The sequence below is a fragment of the Zalophus californianus genome, chromosome 11 (genome assembly GCF_009762305.2).
Source record: "Zalophus californianus isolate mZalCal1 chromosome 11, mZalCal1.pri.v2, whole genome shotgun sequence".
In the NCBI taxonomy this organism is placed as follows: domain Eukaryota; kingdom Metazoa; phylum Chordata; class Mammalia; order Carnivora; family Otariidae; genus Zalophus; species Zalophus californianus.
This window is the reverse complement of record NC_045605.1, coordinates 19,281,033-19,295,844: the sequence shown is the minus strand read 5'-3', so window position 1 is coordinate 19,295,844 and position 14,812 is coordinate 19,281,033. Positions and strand designations below refer to the sequence as shown.

Genomic DNA, 14,812 nt, shown 5'->3' with positions numbered 1-14,812 from the left:
GCAGAGTATAGATCCATTAGGAAAGAGTGAAATCGGGCGCCTGGGTGGCTCAGTTGGTTAAGCGACTGCCTTCGGCTCAGGCCATGATCCTGGAGTCCCGGGATCGAGTCCCGCATCGGGCTCCCTGCTGAGCAGGGAGTCTGCTTCTCCCTCTGACCCTCTTCCCTCTCGTGCTATCTCTCATTCTCTCTCAAATAAATAAATAAAATCTTAAAAAAAAAAAAGAAAAGAAAGAGTGAAATCTAATGATAGCATCATAGCAGCTACCACTTACTAAGCACCTACTAAGAACGGGGCACTTTACACGTTATCTCATTTATTCCTCTCCAGGAAAGACTTGTACAAATGAGTAAACTGAGGTTGAGTAAAGGTGAGTAAATTGTATTTAAAGATGCAGTTAATAAGGAAGAAGGGAGTCTATCCTAAGTCTGTTATGACTTCAAGGATTTCACTCTTTCTAGTACACCAGGGCGCCCACCAGCAGTGAGCCTCTATACATCTTTTTATTCTATTTTTTTAAATTTATTTATTTAGTTTAGAGAAAGAGAGTGCACACAAGCTGGGGGAGAGGGAGGGAGAGAAGCAGACTCCCCGCTGAGCATGGAGCCCAACATAGGGCTCGATCTCATGTCCCTGAGATCATGACCTGAGCTGAAACCAAGAGTCAGATGCTCAATGGACTGGGCCACCCAGGCGCCCTTGAGCCTCTACACATCTTGCAGCCTGGACTCCAGCAGGCTCCCCAGTATCTTGCAGACACTTCACGAAGGTTTGGGGCACACATACCTGCATGCAGGAACAGATACGAGAACGCAGGCAGCCCAGCCCTGGGGCCTGGTTACAACCCAGCCCTGCCCGGGTCTCAATCCTACCACTGGAAGGCTTCCTGGTCAACCGGGACCAAGTTCTGTTGAAACTACCACTGTGTACACAAACCATCCTCAGTGAAACAGCTCCTTCTTCTACAGCTCTGGCTTTGTTTGATAGTTCCCGCCATTGAGCAAAGGTACTAAATAAAGATCTGGCAACGTGAGAAACTCTGACAGTTGGTCCAGTTTGGGCTGAACCTGGGAGCCAGTGTCTTTTAAGCGTATCCCTGGCTTTACCTAGAAGCATGAAAATAGATTTATGTCCCACATTCAATGACGCACATGCACACACAGACTTTGGAGAAGGTGGGTCTATTCTGCTTTCTACTGGAAACCTGAGGGAATTATTCCTATCTCTGAGACAGTCCTCATTTCTGATTCTCTTCCTGAAATCAACTTTTCTTGATGCACGCCTGCCCAGGAAATGATTGCCTCCCTGCACCCATCTATCTGCCCACTGCCTGCCCCTATTATGGTCCCAAAGGCTTTCTCCTTCAGGAATCAACACTGATGTGAATGAGGAGGAAAACCGTCAGAAGCCCTTAGGTTTGGACGCGATACTGAGGCATCTCCCCCTTTGCTATCTATCATGTGGACATTTGTTAAACTATAATAGGGCACTAGTTTGTCTCTAAATATTCTATCTCTTCTGAACCTTGTACAAGAAAAAGAAAAATCAGTGTTTTATTTAACCGGTTGAAAGTGTACATCATAATGAAGGGTCAGAATTTTTATCTTTAAAACAGAAGAAATCGATGTTCTTTTTTTTTTTTCTGCCTGCTCTATGAAACTGTCCTTCATCCTACAGTTGACCACGTGGTTTGGAGAATTAGGAGCAACCACAGAAACGGGTCCATGTTACCTACCCCCTACTTGACCATTTTCAATCCATAATACCTGGCTCAGCGGCCTCCCAGGGGAGTTGTGAGACTAAATGATATCACACAGGGCCTCGCCTCTGTCGGAAATGCCGCTGTAACCAGGGGGAGCGCGCTGCCCATCAAATGGGGGCCCAGAGCAAGGAGCGGAAGCCCGACCCCCACCACTGCTGACAATCTCCCCAGGGTTTGGATCCACGCTTGCCCCAGGCCAAGAGAACACAGACCAACATCCAAAATGCCCCAGAGAGTCTCTTGGTTGAATTGGGTAAAAACATATTAGAGAAAGGATTAGGGGCAGAGTGTAAGGGTTTGCTCTGAACTGAGGCTGGTGATTAATTAGCACTCTGGGGACCTGTTCTCTCCAGGCGAGCCAACTGGATGAGGAAGAGAAAAAAAGATTTCATTCAGAATAGCCATGGTGAACATGTACCAGTCCTGAGTTTCTGAGGCAGGGGTCCACAGGGACTACCACGGGAAGCGTACTTCTGATCAGAGCTTTGTTTCCTGTACTGCCCAAGGTGAGCTGATGCAAAATTATACCCACTGTCCACCATGAAGAGTTAGGGGGCTGCCAGGGGGCCAGGGACGGGAAGGACCAGGGAAGACATCTAGAGGACTTTTCTGGACGGAGGTTTGGACTGCAGACCTTTTGTAACATTTCATTTGGTTGAGGAAGTGGGCAGAGAAGGAGCTAGAATAGAACTTATGTCAACATACAATCCCGAAGAGCAAACAAAAGGCAGGGCTCTCTCTAGTTGTCGAGCAGTCCTGTCCTGGAGGAAGAACTGACTGAAGTTGCCTTGGGAAAAACCTAGAGCCTACAACTCACCACCTATGCCCTCGCTCCTAGGAATGCTCCCAAGCAGCTGAGAGTTGGGGAGTGCTAGTCGGAGAGCTGACGGACAAGGACCAGCTGAAGACATCATGACCAGAGGTGGACAGGACGCGCCGGCAGATGTCTGACGCCCGAGCACAGGGAAGGCAGTCGTACTGAAGGAACTCCAGGGCCCCTTCTGATTTTGCGAGTATGGTGGATGAATTCCAGAAAGCACTGAAAAGGGAGGGTAGGCCACTCCAGAGACAGACGGAACTGCCATCAGATCCTAACTGATTAAGCAGCTCGACAAGAATTAGTCTTTGCCCCGGGGGCCCTTTGCCTTCTATCTGCTCTGTTTGAATTGATGAGCTCAACTGATACTTGAGAACTGGGGCAGAACTACACAACTTGATAATGTAAAGAGATCTGTACAAGGATTCCAGAGGCCCCACGCTCTTGCCCAGGAGGGAATCCCCTTATGGCACACCACCTAGCTTTTGCTTGAACACTTCACAGAGGGGATAGTTTGTTATTTAGCAAGGCCTCTGCTGTAATCAGAGTTCTTCCTTATCCTGAGCTGAAATGCCCCTCCCTAGGACCACCTCTCTGCCTCTAGCTCTGCTTCTTAGGCTTTCAGATACTTGAAGAGTGGTGTTAACAGTCACCACAAACCTTCTCTTTTCCAAATTAAGCCACTTTCTCAACCATTCTTTCTGGAGTCCTAATTTATCAATATCTATTTCCAAAGAACTGGACATGATACATCACATATGGTCAAAGTAGTACAGACCAGTGAGATCTTTGTCTCTTTTTAAAGGGCGAATTCAGACTTTTTTTTTTTTAAGATCTTATTTATCTGACAGAAACAGCAAGAGCAGGAACACAAGCAGGGGGAGTGGGAGAGGGAAAAGCAGGCTTCCCGCCGAGCAGGGAGCCCCATGCGGGGCTCGATCCCAGGACCCTGGGATCATGACCCGCGTCAAAGGCAGATGCACAACGACCGAGCCACCGAGGCACCCCGAGTTCAGACTTTCAAGATCATTTGGGCTGTCATATTACTGGCTCGTATTTTGCCAGTAAATAAAACCCCCAAGTTCTTTTTCACACAAAATCCCGTCAAGGTAGGCTCCCTGTGGTAACCCTACATTTAAGAAACTATTCTAGGGGGCGCCTGCATGGCTCAGCTGTTAAGCACCTGCCTTCAGCTCAGGTCATGATCCCAGAGTCCTGGGATCGAGCCCCGCATCCAGCTCCTTGCTCAGCGGGGAGCCTGCTTCTCCCTCTCCTGCTCCCCCTGCTTTTGTGCTCGCTCTCTAATAAATACAATCTTAAAAAAAAACTATCCTAATAATAGATTTATAAGTACATAATATAAATATAATAGCACCCTTCCTTTAAAAAAATTTGTCGTTTGCACCCATTTTTCCATCTGAAATACTCAGTCCCGAGTCTGTGAACCTCAGTCTTCTCTATTCCCCCCCAGCTGAGTGTCTGCAATAAGTCAGATTAAATGATGTAAAAGTACCTTCTCCTTCCTCATCCAGTGTGTTGACAAAAGCAGTAGGCAGAGCTAGACCAACAGCAGAGCCCCGTGGCGTGCCCACGGAGACCTCCTTTTCGTTAACATCAGCCCAGTCGACTTCCGCGGGCACCGACGTTTCACCCGCCACAACAGCCCCCTCCGGCTACCACACACGGGCACTCCATAGAGCAGAGGCTGGTCCTCACATCCTGGAACTAGTGCCCCTCGAATCCTCCAGCGAGCACTTCGGAGCCTCCTCATGCTCACTGCCCCCTGCCTGTCCACCCTCATTCACCTCTGGCACCTGCAGTCCGCTCCTGTTCTCATGCTCTGTCATCCACTGTCACACGCGCAGTGCCAAACCCCTCAGCTCTCCTCGGGCACCGTCCACACCGCATGCAGCCGCTAAGATGTGCCTCGAGCCACACCCGCTCTCGGGGTGTCCCAGTATCTCTGGCTTGCCACAGACCGACTCTGCTCCTTTCCCAACACCAGACGCCCTTAGACGCGGTCCTCTCATTTCCTGGGTGAACATCCTGTCTTTCTGGCCGGTCGGAGCACAAGCTCTGGCAGCCTGCTGCCTCCCTCCCCTCGCCCACAGTTCTCCCCCCGGTCCCCGTGCTAGAAGGGCGACCGTACCCACACATTTCGCCCCATCCGCTCCCTCCTCACTTGGCCTTACCTTTCTTCCCACGCTCGAGGACTCAGGAACCTGCTTGAATCATCATCATGGCTGCTCTGTTGGCTACTGAAGACAAGACACAGGATGTGAACCGTTACCTTCTTTCTCAACACTGGGGGAGGTCATCGAGACAAAGAAACCGGGTTACAAAATTTCAAAGATACAAGTTCCCCCGTGTGACTTTATACAGGGTGTACTGACAGGCAAGGGACATGAGAAATGACACAAATTTGGTGCAAACTCCACCCATCACATCTGAGGCACAGGAGGGAGGTCTTGACCTGTTGCCTGATTCTTCCTTGCCTACAAAGTCTCAGGGAGCAAACGCCTCCAGCACTTTCTATACTCCGGCCTCTTAATCTGTAGGGCAGGATAACAATCCCATTCTTCTTCAACTTCCCCGGAGACTCTCAAGAGGCAGGTAGACCAGGAGGGAGGGGAGAATTCCAGCAGGGAAAAGGCTTGATGGGGGCAGAGGTCACCTGGCCTGCTTCTCTGCCTCCCGGGAAGGGAAGGCGGAGAAGGGTGAGGATGGAGGAGGTATAGAGGGAAGTCCCTCCACTCCTGAATGCCCTGCAGGCAAGCTGATTCTAGGCCTTCAGTTCAGAGCTCTGCTCTTTAAAATGCTTTCGTGGAAGTTATGTGGAATTCACCCCTCTTTCATCTTACTTGAGAGGAAGAAAAGCCTTTTGCTCAGGCACCTTATGATGCTAACTGAACATAGGAACATATCATTTTTATTGTTATTCATTAACTAATCTAAGCGTCCGATCAGAAGTCAATAAACTCTAGCCCCCCCCCCCCCCCCCCCCGCACACACACACCAGGCCAAATCTGAAGCTGCCCATTGTTTCTTTGTACAGCCCTTTGAGAATGATGTTTGCTTTTTTAAATGGTTGACTTTTTGTGGTACACAGTTATAACCATGCTCTTAGGCTCTGTTCTTTCACAAAGAAATAAATGAACTTAGAAGAAATTTGTATCAAATCTTCACACATATATACACCGGAAATCAGAAGAGCACCAAACACAGACAGCCTCCAATTGCCTGGCAGAACCAAAGTGTGTACACAGGTCCTTTCTCTTTCCTTTACTCTATGAGGAGCACTTTTTTTGCTTCTTGTCCCCGTGGAGCGGCTCCCTCCTCCTATCCCCCGGCTTCACAAGGTCTCGAAGACTTGCCTATTAAAAACTCCTTCTCACAAAATTGTGCTATGGTGTTGCTGACCCGTGGGATTTCTTACGCTGGGACTGACTTGTTATAATGCATCAGGCACCGAGTCTCCTACAGAACCTGGGATACATGTTGTACTAGGGCAGGCCACCCACAGCTGACTGGAGCTCAAATTCCAAAGCAGACCGGGTGAGCATTACGGTCTATACCACCGGCTGCACACGTGAGGCGAAGTGAAGGGAAAAGGGGTCCGGAGCCTAGTGTTTTTACCCTAACAGCCAATGGCACTCAACCAACCCAGAGGACCAGGATCAGCATTACAGCCTCTTCAAAGAAGAGACTTGGCTTGACTCCATTTCATCTGGTTCCTCCTTCTCACCCTACCCTCTCTCTGGCTATCAAAACTTAAAGTTAAGTGAATCAAGGGGCTCCCAGAATTAAGTGACGATGTACCACGGTTTCAGAAAAATAATTCTGAGCTGCTATTAGCAAGCTGTCCCACTAGGTGGCACTGCTGACTTCCAAACCAGACCCGAAGCCATCCAGCACTTCTGAAACCCGAACTAGAACCAACCCTCTGGTGCCCCCTTTTGGCCTTCCCATCGCTCAGGAAGCAGTTCAGATGGTAAAGATAAAAGAGCCAATATATCACCTTCAAATGGTTTACTGGTTCTAAATAACCAAGAAACACCAACCTGCATGCACTTGACAGATATTTATGTAATGCTTTCCGTGGGCACGTATGCCAACAGGAGGCAGCATCAGGCAACAATTAAGTCTAGACTCTGGAATATGCGGTCTGGGACTGAATCTGAGCTCCTCTGCTCCCTAGGTATCTGACCCTGAATAAATGATTTAACATCATTTTCCTTACCTACAAAATGGGAAGTACATGTTCATGATAGTTCTTACCTTATAAAGCTGTTGCAAAGATTAAAGAATGAACATATGTGAAGTATGCAGAACAGTGCCTGGCGCCTATGAGCTGCTGTGTGTAATTGCCACTATTATTATTATTATTATTATTATTATTATTATTATTATTGTGTAAGGCATCGTTTTGTGGGTCATGGACCATAAAGACATGAATCAGGGAAGGATCCTGCTCTCACGGTGTTTACAATCTGGAAAGGAAGAGTCAATGTACTTAACATTTAAAAGTAGAAAATCAGGGGCGCCTGGCTGACTCAGTCCCTTAAGCGTCTGCCTTCGGCTCAGGTCAAGATCCCAGGGTCCTGGGATGGAGCCCTGCATCAGGCTTCCTTGCTCAGCAGGGAGTCGGCTTCTCCCTCTGCCTGCCGCTCCCCCTGCTTGTACTCACTCACTCTCTCTGATTAAAAAAAAAAAAAAAAAAAGGTAGAAAATCATAACTCACAGAAGGAAATACTAAATGTTCCAGAAACAAAATACCGGGTCCGTTAAGAGAAGGAATAAGAGACTGTCTCGACAACAAGGCTTTTAGTGCTGACACTTGAAATTCAGAGAGATCCAGGGCAGACAGAACTAAGAAAAGAGATTCTAGGAGTGGCTGGGGGGGCTCAGTTGGTTAAGCGTCTGCCTTGCCCCTGCTCATGAGCTCTCACGCGCACTCTCTCACTTGCTCTCATTCACTCCCTCTATATCTCAAATAAGTAAAATCTTAAAAAAAAAAAGACATTCTATTTTAGCTCCATTTACCAAACACTTATCACATACCAGACACTGTGCTAGGAGACAGGGACATAAAGGAGGCCCAGAGAAGGCACAAGTATTCACGGCCCCAGCGGTGCAACAACCCCAGGACAGATGAGGTGCAGGGGGCAGACATTCCTGTTGGGGGCGTGCAGGGAACACGCCAGAAAGGTGAACACAGAACAAGAGGGACTGCACAGGAATCCCTGGTGGCAACAGCCTTAGGGTGCACAGGACCCCTCCTCCCTTAGTCCCCTCTCCTCCCGTTTTTGGAAGCTGATTTTCAACTGTCTTAAATAAGCGAGATGGCCGCCCAAGCACTCCTCCACTGGATCCCCAAGAAATAGTGTTGTTGAGCAGAATTTCCGGAGACTGAGAGCTTGGCTCACCCCCTCACATCAACTCTTTCAACTCTTCTCTTAAATGAGCCTTTTCAAATGATGCAGGCCACCTGGGCAGCTCGTCCTGCTCCCTAAATGAATCCACCAGTCTTCTGAGGTCATGAAAAAAGCAACCAGCAGACTAGGGTTTCATGGATATGCCAGAAGGTCAAGGGCCACATCCCCAACCACCCCGTTTTAGTGAAGGCCTTGGTGGCCCTTGGGTGTCCATTCTGGGCTCTCGGGCCTCAAGTCAAGAAGAACTTGGAGGAAGTCCAGCAGAGGGCAACTAACAGATAAAAATGTCTGTTCGAAAAACCTTTTTTTAAAAAAAGCTACTCTGAGCAAGGATTTGGATCTGGGAACTAGATGACTCAAAGTGCACTGAACACCTGAAGGAAAGGAATTTGTATAGGCAACTGCTTGCTGCTCCCCCCCAAGACAGCTAAAGAAGTAAATCCCTCCTACTGTAAACTCAAGCTTCAGATAAAAATCACTATATAAATTAAATTTTCAAACACTAGGGTGTGTTACTAAATAAGGTGGGGAAGCAGCATCTTTCAATTCCAGAATATTCGTGAGGGGAACCAGCTGAAGCAAATCAGATCTGGAATCCTGGTTTTATTCTCCACCAGCAAACTACTGCTGGGAACTTACCCTCAAAGGTCATATTAAACCAGTAACACTGGCACAAGCTGGGAAAAATACGTTTGTCATCTGAGCCAAAGCATACCTTGGAAGATAGAAAATCATAGACTATGACCAGGAAGCTCCACGGTGCAGGCTGGTGAGTTCCCATGATTCCCCTGAGCTCCCTTTCCTCCCTCCCCCAACCCGGGCACTTGCAAGAGTACAGGCTGAACCCACAAGCCACCAGGAAGATGTCTAGATTAGATAGATAGATGATAGATAGATTAGATATACAGAGGAAAGTATAGCTTTCCTGCTAGGGAGAGACTGCATCTGGTACTCTTCCTGAGTGGGTGGTTCTTATGTGGAAACACCTCTTTCTCTCCCAGACAACACTAAAGGGGTCATGGCCTCCTAACCCCTGCGTGAGGGTGGGGGTGGTGGGTGCTGAGCAATTCAGAGGATTCCAAGCAGGTATGCGGATGGGCAAGCTGTTATTTCTAGAACCTAATGGAAACCGTCCATTTACCCACACTACGGCTGTGCAGACTATTTATCGAATTTCTTTGCTTTTGGTTGTCACCAGAGCAATCTAGAGTGTTTTCTTTGCTTTTGGTTGTCACCAGAGCAATCTAGAGTGTTATCTTATGCTAACTGGAAGCTTCAAAAGACTCTGAGTGGCTTTGATTGATAGAGGCCTTTGATTAATGAAAATGGGGAAATAAATTATTTTAGGCAGTGGATGCAACAGAAATGGCACAACAGAGACCAACCTGGATGTGGCCTGGCTTTGTTTCTTATCGGCCCTCTCCTTTGGCCAAGTCCCTTACCCTCTTAGCCCCACCCCAAAATTATAGAACGGTGCTGAAGATTGAGTTGCGAGTAATCCGATCACAGTATCTGAATTCAGGATTTAGAGTCAGGATGACACAAGTTCTAGTCCGGACTCTGCCACTTAGTGGGATGATATTGGGTAAATTAACTTTTCTCAGTGTCAGCCATGGGTATACCACATACCTTAAATGATTGCACTGAGGATTGGAAATAGCAGAAATCATCCACAGAGTGTCCAGAACAGTAGCTGAGCTTTGCTGGGTGTACCACCAAGGGAGGACATCAAATGTATTCAATATTCAGTGAGCTTGGCAGATAAATATTTTGAAACATCCAATGCGTGGGAGGAAGAGAAGAGACACTTACGGTAGTTTTACGAGAGCCACTGACCTGAAAAGCAGGGTCACTGACGAAAGAGAAGAAGGCTGCATGTTCACGAATTATAGCCACCTGTGAAATGGCTCTGGCATTTACCACTTCAGTGTTAAGGAGGAAAGTTATACAGGGGAAGACAGGCAGGTGGCAAAGCAGCCGAGAACGCAGGAGAACACTTTGTTTGTCATCTGGCAAATGAGTATGGGAAAGTCTAATAATAGAAAGTAAGTAAACAGATGTGATTTGGGGCACGGCCAATGGCGGCCAGCTTCTTACACAACATACCTGAACAGTCTCAAATACTACTTAAAAAGTAATACTCTCCGGGTGAAGATGGATCATTTGTCGACACAGTTAGCAGGACGGCATCTGTGTAATGGCCCCCTTGGAAACCTGCAGCGGGGTGGGTAGCCAATCAAAGATTCAGGGATTTGGAATTTAGCTAAACATCCTTTAACTCGTACCACACACGGATCCTTTTCTACTGGAGTTCTTTCGCCTCTCTACACGTGCCCCTGGTTGTCTTCAAAGGTACAAAAAAGAAGAAAGCCCTCCCCCAATCCCTTTATTTTTCCTTCCCTTCCTCCAGGGCCGTATTTTATTTAAAGAATACCCAACTTGGTGCATGCCAAACTTCCATCAAAGCCGCATCAGGTACTGGGAGCTTCGATACGCAGATTCTCCTTGGCCATTCCCCAAACTTGCCAAGTCAGAGTCTAAACATGTCCAGGAATGTGTATTTTGTATTTTTTTTAAGTTTATTTTTATTTATTTAAGTAATCTCCACACCCAACGTGGGGCTCGAATTCATGACCCCGAAATCAAGAGCTACCACGTGCCCAAAGGAATGTGTACTTTTTAAAAGCTTCCCAGTGATGCTGGTGGGCAACCAGGAATGAGACCCACTGGACTCCACACTCACAGCCTCTACTTCCTCACTGACTTGTGAATTAATCCACTGCAACCTGAATGGCATCCCCACCCCTCTTCGCTTTCATCCACCAGGACCTCCGTTACTGAGAGGTCAAGGTCAAGTCCTAATCTTGTCTGACCACTCAGGCAGGTCTGACGCTGATGATTATTCCCGTTCTCCAAACCTCACCCTTCCTGCCTTCTTTGGCACCACCCTCTCCTGGTTCTCGGGTTTTGTCCTGCTTTTCTCTCTTTCTTTTTGAGGAAGCTTCATGGACTCTTCTGTTCAACCACTCATTTAATAAATTACCAAATACCCACTATGTACCAGGCACTGGGAATCCCAATACCGAGTATAGAGTAGTAAACAAAGCAGATGAGCTTCCCATTCTCAAGTTTACATTCTGTTGGGTTCCTTCCTCTTCCAGCTTCATGCCTGGGGAACCCGAGTTTCATGAATGTCTAATTATCAAAATACTGTGCAGTAATATTATATATTCATAGGAGATGATTTATAAACTCTCCCTGGATAGAAGAATCCACAGCAGTATGTCTCTGGGGAATCTTCCCTGCACCCGAGCCCTCAGTTATGATGGATATACTGATGCCTCCCAAAGATAGCAGGGCAGGGGACTGCACTGTCAGTAGTCATAGGTGGCTATTTAAATTTAAATCAACTAAAGTCCACGATAGCCAAACTGTGGAAAGAGTCAAGATGTCCATCGACAGATGAATGGATAAAGAAGAGGTGGTATATATACACAATGGAATATTATCCAGCCATCAAAAGGAATGAGATCTTGCCATTTGCAACAACATGGATGGAACTGGAGGGTGTTATGCTGAGTGAAATAAGTCAATCAGAGAAAGACATGTATCATATGACGTCACTGATAGGAGGAATTCTTAATCTCAGGAAACAAACAGGGTTGCTGGAGTGGTGGCGGGCGTGGGAGGGATGGGGTGGCTGGGTGATAGACATTGGGGAGGGTATGTGCTATGGCGAGTGCTGTGAATTGTGCAAGACTGTTGAATCACAGATCTGTGCCTCTGAAACAATGCAATATATGTTAAGAAAAAAAAAGATAGCAGGAAGGGAAGAATGAAGGGGAGGAAATCGGAGGGGGAGACGAACCATGAGAGACGATGGACTCTGAAAAACAAACTGAGAGTTCTAGAGGGGAGGGGGGTGGGGGGATGGGTTAGCCTGGTGATGGGTATTAAAGAGGGCACGTTCTGCATGGAGCACTGGGTGTTATGCACAAACAATGAATCATGGACTACATCGAAAACTAATGATGTAATGTATGGTGATTAATATAACAATAAAAAAATTTAAAAGAAAATAAAAATAAATTTAAATCAACTAAAAATTGGGTTCCTTAGTCATACTAGTTACATTTCAAGTACTCAATAAGTACATGTGGCCACTTGCTTCTGTATTAGATAGTGCAGATACAGAACATGCCCATCACTGCAGAAAGCTTTACTGGACGGCATAGAGGTTTCCAGGGCAAACTCATCCGAGTACCTCAGAGCAGCCTACTTCCCTCTCCCTACATTCCTGTCACCTCACCAGTTAAGTTATAACTCCAGACAACTGTTTTGAGGACTGAGCAAGTTAACTAATATATAAGGCACTTATTAGAAGGCTGGGCAAATAATAAGCCCCCGAGAAATGTTAATACTATCATACGCTTGCATTGGTACTGAACTCTCTGGAGTCCAGCTCTCTGGAATCTCAAACTGAACACAGCCAATCCTGAATTCACCATCTTTTTTTCCCTCTCCTGGCACCCCACAAGTAAGGATTCATTCAAGCTTAGTGTTAAAAAGAAAAAAAAAGAAAAAGAAAAAAACCCCACAGGTCCAAAACGGCATCACTTAAACCACGTTCCAACCTCCCCTGGAAATGGGAGTCTTAGGGGCTCAGTCAGGAATTCTCCAGGCGGCACCAATGAGGTCATCTGCCACCAGGACCTCTCCATCACCCAAAACTGCATAAGACCCCCTCCCCTCTCCCCTCAGGGAAGGTGGCCCGGCCTCAAACACTCCTTTCTTTGCTTTTGCTAATGATTACTCACCCTGCCCTCCTTCCCCGAGGAGACCTTTCGTTTTGTACAAATCCTCAGAACTCCGCTCTACTTGTTCCATAGAAGCTGCTGGATTCAGGACTGGACTCATAAAGCCAAGGAGATGTCCAAGTTCCAGCTGATGTTGTCTAGTATATATGCTGCCGAAGCGAGCGCTCGGTTGATGTGTAACACCAGAGAGGCAACCTCACATCAATCTCCCGGCAAGTGCTGCAGAATCTACCTCCTCGTACCCCGCCAGTCCGCCCTGCTCTCCATTCATCACTCCTCCGGCCACTGCCCAAGGTCAGGCTCTCGTCACTTCTCATGGGGATTACTTTAATAGGCTCCTAACTGCTTTTCCTGTTGCCAGTCTGGCCCGGCTCCAGTCTGTCCTGGACACTGATGGTCTTCCTGAAATGCAGACTAGATCATGTCTCTTCTGCAGGCTTAAAAGTCCTGCAGACTTCCCATCATTTCAGAACCAAGTTCAAACTCCTTCCTTTAGTAATAAAGACCCTAAATAAGCTGCCTGCTGTCTGCCTTGCAGCTCCCACATGGTCCACGCCCACTCCAGCGACCCCACCTGTCCCTGGCTCGGACAGGTGCCCCTCCGGGCCTGGTATATGCTTTTCTGCACTCCCTTCTCTGCTTCACTCATCCCCATCCAGGATTAAGCCTGAGGGCTCGGGCTTTAGACTGCCAGCATGCCAATCTTAACTCCTCTACCTACTCAATTTCAACCTCTATAAAATGGGGATGACAACGGTATCTTCTTTGGGGCGTTGTGAAAATTAATACCCACAATTACTTAGAAAGGGATCTGGCCTTGGGCTACTCAATATTATAGCTATTATTATCCTTTGAAAGCAGCACCTTCTCAGGGAAATCTTCCTTGACCACCATGGCCCACACATCACCCTACCCTTTATCACAAAAATTAGCACACTCCGTGGGATCGAGTAGTTAAGGATTCAGTTCCCTATACCTTCTGCCACACTGTCACTTAAGACCAAAGATCCTATCTTCTGTTTTCATTTCCACTGAACACTCCTGCCACTCCAGAAAGATCTGCTGAGCAAGTACTCTCAAATCTACACAGATTACACTCTGTCCCCAGACTACCACACACCTCCAGATGTTCACCAACATGTTCTAAATGCCCGTGTTGAAAACACCCTAGGCCCTATTCAGTGTGTAAACTACGGTCTGTGACCTCAAGGAATTTCCAACGGAGTTTGTTTCAGGCATTGGTGATCTAGAGATGCCAATTTGAATTAGACGTGTATGAACCTTCCAAAGAAAGCAGCTACTGTGAATTAAACTTTCCTGATGCCAGCCCTCCTCTGCGCCCGCCAATGTTAGGCTCCAACTCTCAGTGACCCAACATCATGAAGATGCACTTCATCCCTGACAGAGCCTTTCCATCTGAGAGTGGGCAGGAAAGAATGTAGTTCTCCAATTAGACAGTAGGAGTAAAAAGTCAATAGAAAAACATTTTGAAGCTCCAGGCTACAGCTTTTTTGTTTGTTTCTTTCTTTCTGAATTGCCTATGAGTTTCAATCAAATGTTCATGCCAGTCTTTGGCTCTCGTGAATACAGATAATCAAGCGTTGGCTGGGGAAAAAAATTATTTTCTCTAATGCCCTGTTCTGAGATATTTTCAAGAAGTATAAAGGTCAATAAAATTCCAAACCTTTCACTACACACAATTAATATAATTACACTTACCCCATTATATTCCTCAAATGGCTTCTGAAGAAAGAGGGCAAGAGAACTTGTGTCAGTTTAAATAGTCTTCCGTCATTCTTAAGGAACACATCACTTTTCTCTAGTTCCCACACCCTAGTACTTCCTTGGCCTCAAGCACTACTTCGCTTTGCAGCAAAATCTTAGGCCCTCTTAAGAGAATACAAACAAATTAACCAGGTCACTTAGTGGTAAACCTTTAATCAATAGTAATGTGACCAACCAAGATGCTTCCCAGAACTTG

General features: G+C 46.9%; 1 protein-coding gene across 8 annotated transcripts in view; it reads right to left on the bottom strand.

Annotated features, from left to right (window-relative positions):
• The window catches only part of GRAMD1B (GRAM domain containing 1B), a 236,531-nt gene that overhangs the window by 124,460 nt on the left and 97,259 nt on the right, over positions 1–14,812 (bottom strand). For 6 of the 8 annotated variants that reach the window (XM_027579989.2, XM_027579996.2, XM_027579986.2 and 3 more), the window contains exon 2: positions 4,772–4,837. The exons of 1 other annotated variant lie outside the window; for it this stretch is intronic. In XM_027579989.2, the coding sequence (XP_027435790.1) occupies positions 4,772–4,837 (66 nt within the window). Of the gene's footprint in view, positions 1–4,771; positions 4,838–10,120; positions 10,229–14,812 lie in introns of all 8 variants that reach the window. One more of the 8 variants, XR_003517490.1, reaches the window with a different exon arrangement.